The sequence below is a fragment of the Nestor notabilis genome, unplaced genomic scaffold, assembly GCF_000696875.1.
Source record: "Nestor notabilis isolate BGI_N333 unplaced genomic scaffold, ASM69687v1 scaffold27373, whole genome shotgun sequence".
Taxonomy (NCBI): Eukaryota; Metazoa; Chordata; class Aves; order Psittaciformes; family Psittacidae; genus Nestor; species Nestor notabilis.
Genome location: NW_009922773.1, coordinates 1 through 8,724, shown reverse-complemented (window position 1 = coordinate 8,724; position 8,724 = coordinate 1). Strand labels below are relative to the sequence as shown.

At 49.1% G+C, this 8,724-nt stretch overlaps 1 protein-coding gene across 1 annotated transcript in view; it reads right to left on the bottom strand.

The window, feature by feature from the left end:
• LOC104403605 (GDH/6PGL endoplasmic bifunctional protein-like) overlaps positions 1-5,524 on the bottom strand; it is a 6,297-nt gene extending 773 nt beyond the window's left edge. The window contains 5 exon segments of the mRNA XM_010011806.1: positions 3-569; positions 1,241-1,510; positions 3,621-3,650; positions 3,653-3,728; positions 4,874-5,524. Of these exon segments, the coding sequence (XP_010010108.1) occupies positions 3-569; positions 1,241-1,510; positions 3,621-3,650; positions 3,653-3,728; positions 4,874-5,500 (1,570 nt within the window). The 5' untranslated portion in view covers positions 5,501-5,524.
• Positions 5,525-8,724: the final 3,200 nt, after the last annotated feature.

The following is an 8,724-nucleotide window of genomic DNA, read 5'->3' as shown; positions in this document are numbered from 1 at the left end:
TGGCTCCGCCACGGTGAATGCCACTTCCCCACTCACCATTTCAAAGTCTAAGAGGTGCTGGTTCTCCACACCGCCCGGGTAGAGGCGCAGGGGCTGGTTGGAGATGCTGTTCAGCAGTGGTGTCCAGAATGCCCAGGAGGCCAGCAGGTTCTCAGTGGTAATGAAGAAGTCCTTCCTGCCATGGTAGATGTTGGAGATGAGGACAGAATATGCATCTCTCTCTTTCATGGGGACATACACATAGTAATCAGACAGTGGTTGTCCAAAAATGCGCAGATCAGACCAACCCACATCTTCTCTCCAACTGCCTTCTGGCATGATGGGTCTGAAGAGGTTCCTGCTCACCAGCACCGCAGGGGTGTTGAGTGCACCGTGGCCAATGTAGAAGATGATCTGCTTGGCTTTACACTGGCTGTGTCCTGCATCCCTCAGAGTCTCGCTCTGAGTGCAGTAGGCCTGGTTCTTGAAGAGAACTCGGACATAACCTACCCGTTCATCCAGAGCTTTCCCAGAAGTGAGGAGGAAAGGGACCCCTTCCCAACGCAGGCTGCCACTGTGAACCAGCACACCTGAAATGACAGTGAGCTCAGCTACCAAATTAAACCTGGACATCAAGCAGATTTGAGGGGATCTCTATCACCTACCCATCATTCTCCTTCCTTAGCTCCCAGAAATCCTGGCATCCACTGTTTCTTGCTCCACATTCAGCTCTTTCATGGTATCACTGCACTAACTGCCCTCCAGCTACCCTGCTGTGCTTCTCCCAGGCCTGATTAACCTCCTTTCAGCTTGCATGAAACCAGTTTCTAAGCATGAGTATCATTCAGACAAAACCTTTCATGTTCAGAAGATGCAGCACGGCCAGAAATGGCCTCGTGGTCTACTAATCACAGAGAACTGCCAGTGCTTTGCCCCTCAGATGCAGAGAGCAACCTGTCTTTATGAAAAGGCAAAGGAGTTTGCAGGCCACTTCTAAAAATAACACAGAGATCTTACCAAGAATAATGGGACTTAGCTCTTATGCAATGCTTCATTCCCTGGATCATTAGTAAACTAACATGACAACAGTATTATCTTATTACAGCTCCCAGGTACCGTGCTGGTGGATGCCTGGAGACATCCCTGTGTCAGCAGTGGGGTCCAGAGCCATGGAGCTGGTATCAGCACATAGGGATTCACCTCTCCTGCTCTCCTCAGCTCTTGACTATTCCCCCCTCCTGGACCCAGACCAAACTCTCACCTGCAAAGGTTGGTGTTGTGCTGATGTAGTCTGGTGCCTTCTGCAGTTCCTCCTGTACTTGGCTGGCATAAGCCTGATACTGACCCAACACAGCACTGTTTCTCTTCAGGCCCCACAAGGACTGGAAGGCCTGAAGCTTGCACTGCAAAACCTCTTCAGCCCTGCTCACGTTGGCTGGGAGCTCCATGGTCAGGAACATCAGGGCCTCGGTGAGGTGGTTCTGCAGCACGTCCCGGATGACTCCATACTGCTCGTAGAAGCTGGTGCGGCCTGAGGAGAAAGAGGAGGTAAGATGCTGGTGAACTGATGTGGTTTCCTTGCAGACTTGCCCTCTGCATGTGTGTGTGCTAAGGAGAACAAAGAGCACAAGCCCCGGCTGGTTTGCACCAAGCTCCTCTTCTCCTGGCCCAATAATAACTTGAAGCTACCAAGCTCAGAGAAGTTGTGGATGTCCCATCGCTGGATGTGTTCGAGGTCTGGTTGGACAGGGCTTTGAGCAACCTGGCCTAGTGCAAGATGTCTTTGCTCACAGCAGGGGGTTGGACTAGATGATCTTCAAAGGTCCCTTTCAACCCAAACCATTCTATGATTCTATGATTTTAAGCCTTTGCTCTCCCTCCAGAGGGGCTTCCAAATGTCTCTGCTACTAAAATAAAGATAAAAGGTTCCCACAGGACTGCCTGTTCTCCACAGAGCCAGACATAATCCTCCTTTTGGGTGCGTACAGAGCCTAAACCCAGCAGGAGTAATGCTCTTGCTGAGTTCACAGAGCAGAAGGCAGCTTTGCTTTCCTGGACTGCTCGTGCTTTCAGCAGCTGCAGTCAGTGACTGGCAGCAATGTCCAGCTCAAGCCTCCCACATACAGCACGATGCAGGGCCCCCGTGTAACCCTCACCCTGACACTCCTGTCCCTCAGGTCACAGAACCCAGGCCTTGGACTCCACACAACGTGCAGTTCTACACAAAAGCTTTGACAGAGCAGCTGGAAAGCAGGGTCAGGGCAGGGACCCCAGCAGTTCCAGGCAATAAGAGCTGCTCTTCACTGCCTCTTTTCCCCTGGTTTTCATGCCCTAAGGTGGCTCTGGCTCAGCCTTCACAGACAAAATTTCATGCACAGATCCCTGCTTCTCTTGCCCTGCCTGACTTCGCATGCAGGTGGGAACAGGGGGAGAAGGACAATGCACTTAGACAGAAAGTGACTCAAACAGATGCCTCTCCGCAGTCCAGCAGCAGCAGGCTGCACACTGCAGACTACATCATGGCCATAGGCTTCCCCTATTGATTGATGCATTTATCTCCCTTACTCTAATCCAAAGCCACATTCATTAATGTAATCAATGCTGCAGGCTTGTTGGGAGCCAGGCTGCACAGGGGGAAAAAAGACATCAAATGAAAACTTACAAAGCTGTTCAGAGCAGGGAGGGTACAGGGTGTAGCACAGACACCACTGTTCTCCCTAAATCCCTCTGCAGTGCATCCCTCTCCCACAAACAGGCCCAGGCAATGCCTGGGCTGCAAAACCAAAGATTACTCAAGTTTGATAAAACTGCATTAATTGAGTTTGTGGTGGCTGAGGAAGAAAGGGAAGGAGAAGGAAGAGAAGAGGAGGTAAAGCACGTGGAGAAGCAACCCTGATGTTGCAGAACCGAGGGCGCCTGACATCCCGGTAAGTGCTGCGGGTGGCAGTCCAGCCCGGAGTGCTTTATGCTGAGCACTGCAGAGTGGCTGCTGCAGCACTGCAGGGAGGGATTGTTTCAGGAGACCCATGCTAGCAACTCTGGGCTTGGATTTTCTCTCTGCAATGCTCTCTCTTACTACAGAGAGGAAGGGAAAGAAACAGGCAGACAAACACAGGCTGAGCTCGGTACCTGGACTCACACCAACCAGCTGACGTGAGTAGCATCCAGGCAAAAGATGCAAGAACATCTTCCGAAGAACAGCACAAATATACACTTCATGTGAGCTTGGTAGGTAACAGGACAGGAATACAAAAGGGTTGTTACAACAGCTGGAATGTTGCAGCTGAAGTGGTCTTAGACTGCATCAATTCCAAATCCAGTGCTTTTTACCACTATTTGGGATAGAAAGCTAGGTGCAATCCCCCCCAAACACTGCAGCAGAAAAAGGTGGGGGATTCTGCCCCTGCTTCCAGCTGAACTGCAATGGGAATCTTTTCTTGGAAGCAGTAATATTACCTGGAAGTGAGTCAGCCCCTAATACAGCATAAGACAGTCCCTCTCTATTCCCAAGGAGCAACATAACACTCACCTGCTCTTTTCTGTTTCTGCCCCAGCACTACCTCAAGGGTCACTTTCACATAAGCAATGACCCTGCCAGTTCTCCCTCATTCACCCTAGCTCTGCACACTCGCCTCACCAACCTTTAGCATCCACCGTCTCTTTCAAGACATTTCCACATGATGCCGGTTCCAAATTGGATCCAGAAACTGTCGGTTCTGATCTCGAAAAGGCAGGATGTGGGCTACAGCCTGTGAAGGGAGAAATCAAAGACCCAACAAAAACTCACCACATTGCCACAGTATCTGCTTCACTGCCCCATCCAGCCCTGAGATGTGCCCAGCTCTGGAGTGCTAAGAGACATGTCACACAGCAGAGAGCAGAATGGGTCAGAGAAGAGAAAATCAGCAAGAGAGCCAGCAGTAGACGCATAATGGGGTCTCCAATGACTGCACACAGCAGACATTAAAGGTCTTTCTGAGGCATTTTGAGGTTTCATGTGAAAAAGGCTCAACTACAAACTGCAAGGCACTCAGTTTCTATCTGTCAAAGGACAAAGGGCTGAGTCAGACCATCCTGGGACTAACGTACAGTTACAAAGTGCTGAAATACATCAGATCAGATGCTTACATCACTAAAGCCATCTGGTCTTCTGGGGAGAAAAGGAAAAGAAAAAAAAGAGAAGAAGAAATCCCCTTCCTTAATAGAGATGCTCTCCTTGCAGCCAGACATGCATCCCTCTGTGTAAACTGTGGCCACAGTGCCGTGGCTGAAACAGGCTGCTTTCAAAACGTGGCATCACATTCCTCTAAAAGAAGGATGGCGTGTCCTTGAACACACTCCCTGTGGGACAATGCAGCTCCACAGCCTGAGCTTTCCTGCAGCAGCTAGTCCTCCATGCCCTGAGCGGAGCATGGGGCAGGAAGAAACCTTCTCCTAAGCATCCTGCAAACCTAACATCCCATCAGCTCCGTAGCATATCAAATTAAAAGCTGCTTCTAGAAGCCACAGCTAAGCAGAGAGGCCTGTGTGTAATGAGATGGGAGAACTAGGAGAGGGAAAGTGCATTGTTTATTCAGCGAAATCAAAGCCCTGACCTTGGTGAGAAGACCATATGAATTCTGCATCTTTCCTTCATGCACTCACAGAGTTCACCCCTGAAGTTTGGCCTCCCCCTGGAGAGGGAACCTGCATCACTCCAACTTCGTGACGCACGTTTCCTCTGCTTTGGACAGCAACATGGCACAAGAATAACAGTACTGGATTCCATAGCAGATGGATGCTTGGGAACACAGTGGCTCTGCCTCAATTTGAGAGGGGAACAACACTCATTAGATGACATCCAACACTCTCCCTGCCACTGAGTCCCTCAACCTGTGCACTGCAAACTGCTCACCTGTTTGCCAAGGTAATGGTCCACCCGGTACATCTCCTCTTCCCTGAAGAAGCTCGTCAGCTCTGCAGCCAACTGCTGGGCTGACTCCAGGTCATGGCCAAAAGGTTTCTCCAGCACCACACGCAACCAGGCTCCTGGAGGGGGTCTGCAGCTGCTGTTGATGTGCCGGGCAATCTCTGTGTAGGCAAATGGGGGTACTGAGAAGTAGAAGATCCTCCCAGCCTCCTTCAAGCCCTCCTGGTGAAGCAGAGTCTCAATCTCTCTGTTCAGCGTAGTGTAGTTCTCAGCAGTCTTCAGCTGGTGGTATTGGCTCAGCTTGAGGAACTGGTCCTTGAGCACAGCACATCTGTTGGGAGACTCATCTGGGGGACAGGACAGCTTCTTCAGCATATCAAACATCAGCCTCTGCCCCGGCTCCAGAGCCTTCAGTGCAGCCCCATGGAAGGTGAAGCTGTGGCCGCTGCTCACTTGGTCCAGGTAGAGTTGGAACAGACCCTGCCATAAATACTTCTTGGCCAGATCACCTGTGGCTCCCAGCAAGACCACTGAGATGTGGCCCTGGGATGCTTCAGCCAGTGATGGGAAGGCTCCCACGAACAACACTGTGCACAAGACTCTTCTCAGCATCTTGGGAGAGAAGAGGTAGGTCCAGGAAGACTAGAGGACAGGATTAAAAGAGAGAAAATCTGTCAATCCATGTTGCAACACTGCAAAACACAATGATTTGCCATGGCTGAACAGCCAGGACATCTGTGTGCATTCTTCACCCAAGCCTCTCCTCCCTTCCATGTTTTGAATCACGGTAGTAACTGGGGGTCTTGACAAGACTGCAGCCTCCCTGTGCAAACCAAGAAGTGGAAAAAGCATGTGCCTAAGGTCTTCTGATAGCATAAGCACTGTTCCCACAGCTGAGTTAAGGAGGTGTCAATGCCTTTAGACTGTAAAGCTGAAGTCCATTTGAATACACATTTCAGAGCTGACTACAAATGAACACATGTGCTTGCAAATTAAGTCCTGCTTTCAACAACCTCCTGCTTGGGACTTTGCTCAAATAGTATTATGTTCTCCTGGCATTGCTTCATGTCAATATTGTCACAGCAGCTCAGAGACAAGCACGACCACTGGCAGCTCCAGTACACAGGCTCCTCTTTCATACACTGACTTCAATGGCTCATGTGCAGCACCACTCTCATGAATGGAGCTGAACTGGGTCCTAATGAACTACTGGGAGACAAATGGTCTGATAAAACAACATAGGGGAAGAAGCTTAGTCCTTAAAATTGAGTTTAGACATGAGCCAGTTTGGATGCTGCCTCATGATGGTTGTGTATGTGGCCAGGAGACAATGTGGGGTTTGTGTTCCGCCTCCTGCAGCTTCCCATCACTGAAGTGTGCAAGTCAGCACCCATTCTGGCCTTCTCCACTCAGCACCCATGCAAACCACTGCAGCCAGTCTCCCTGACCAAAATGCCCCTTTGCTCTTATTTACTCTTGTTTCTCTAATCCAACATAAAGTTGGTTTTAACAGAAATGACACATTTAGTTCTTAAACCTAGAAACACAGCAATGACTTTACATCTCAACAGAGAGAATCCAGAACAAGAGAATCAAACATTATGCTGTTCTCATTACATCAAGTATTACTGCAGAAGCCCTTACACTGACTATCTCATCCTTATACTTTCACTTCTGAAGCTGTGTTCAGTTGGAGCAGAGCCTTCACAGCACACAACAATTAACTCCTTTAAAAACTTTTGGTTCTGGTCAATACATTTATCCCTTTTAATTTTACCTGGGTAGGAAAACCTGACATTTTTTGACAGCAAGAGGAAAAAGTACATGGCTTTTTTATACTGGTGCAGTTGCACTCTCACTAGGCTTTGCACTGGCATGATCAGACCATTTAAATGGCAGTTTATGACCATACAACTGAGAAATGGGTCTTGGGTATGAGAATGAACATGATCATCTGCAAGCACAGATAAGACAGAAAAGTGTCTCATCAAGTCATACATTCACAGTCCGCTAAACAACATATCAGGGTCTCCACTGCTCCAGTTACAGCTGTACGTATGCCCTAGGACCAAAAGCTGTTAGCTTCTACCTGCCCAGACTTACTCAGGATTGTCTTTCCTAGCCTGGAGCAAAAGGCCTGGTCCTTGCTCCCCTTGAAAGGCAGAGGGATGAAACACTGATGTTGTCCTAGCTCTTGACTGGTTCTTCCCCTGGAAAGCTCCCAGAAAAGTCACTATTCCATCAGTAAGTCAGCACAGGATCTAAATCACCTAAGGGATGAGGACAGCTAAATTAAAACAGGGAACTTCTGAATATCTCTCCCTATCTGCAGCTCGAACTCGTCTGTCTAAATCTCGTGTATCTCTCCCCAGCAGACTCACCTGAGGAATACAGGAGATTCAGAGACTGCAGTGACAGGAAACTTGTCTCCTTCACAGCCCCTCCTGAGCGCAGGTCTCTCCTCTCCTGTGACTGAGCGTACAGCAGTCTCTGACCAGTGGCCAGGCGAGCAGGGGAGATAAGGCAGGTTGTTCCCTTTCTGGGAAAAGGGAGGAAAGACCCAGTTACAGCAGAGAAAAAATGAACGTGTCTGTGCCAGCAGCATCCCAGCACATCCCACCTCTCAGCCCATATACACTGGCTGTGAGAAACCTGTTGGCTGCCGCTTGTGAGCAGGCAAAATGGCACAGAGACTCCTTGGCTCTTCCTTCCCCATTTCCTGCATGGAAATCACACAGCAGCTGAGCATCAGTTAGCTGACCACAACTGCAGCCTGCTCTGCCGCTGTCCAGTAGCCATTGCTGTGCTCTGGAGAGCCTCAACAGAGCATATCATAGTCCATAAATCTCTCTCGTATCATGTCTCCTGGCCTTCCAGTGTGGCTGGTTCCCATCCCTCCCTTCTTGCTGTGCTATTTAAGCTCCATTTATCCACTTAAGGAATCCAGCAAACAGCTCTGGCAATTGCAGAGGGGCAGAAGTGTGGCTCCTGCAGTACAAATAATTACCATTTCAAGCAGAGGTTTGCTTTTCCCTCCCCCACTATGGGGTTATAATGCAGATGACAAACCTTCTCAATGCAATAAATTAATATTTGTATTTGCTTGAGCAACCTTTGTTCCAGGAACCTAGAGAAGTCTGACTTACAGGCCCCTTGCACCCTGGCAGGCTGCAGTTACTGCCACGCTGTAGACTGCAGATGAAAAGCAGGTACTTGCCATGGATTAGGAAGGGTTTGGGTGGGTCATTCTTTTCCATGTACCCCAGGAAATGAGTGAATTACCCAAGCAGTATCCTGGCAGATGCAGCTACGCAGTCACATGTGTAGTTGAAAAGTGACTGAAAACCAGTTTCACAACACTCCCAATTGCAAAATATTGTGCTGCACTGCCCGGAATAAGCACAGGAAACCCAGGGATGTCTGTTTACTGCTTTCACATCAGATATTCACCACATTAAAAAGAATCCTCTCAAAATCCTCCTGCCAGCAAGAACAAAGTCAGGCTCCAGGAAATCACTCCTGGGCCTGATCCATGTAAAACACCGTAGGAATTTAACCCAGCAGTAAGTGTACAACTGTGCATTCTCCTGCACAGCCACCAAGTTCCAGGTTGACAGGAGCTCATTTCGGGCCTTGTAAGCTCTTTTTGCTGTACGGAAACATGAAAAAGACCTTTTTTGCTACTGTTGCATCCCCACTGAAAGATAATTGACATAAATAATCGCATGGCCAAGTGCAGCATGGCCTGGGGCTGCCATGGGCTGTGCACAGGTAGCACATGAAGGGAAGAGTTACCAACGTTCTCTGAAAATCAGGAAAAACGTACAGGATACACC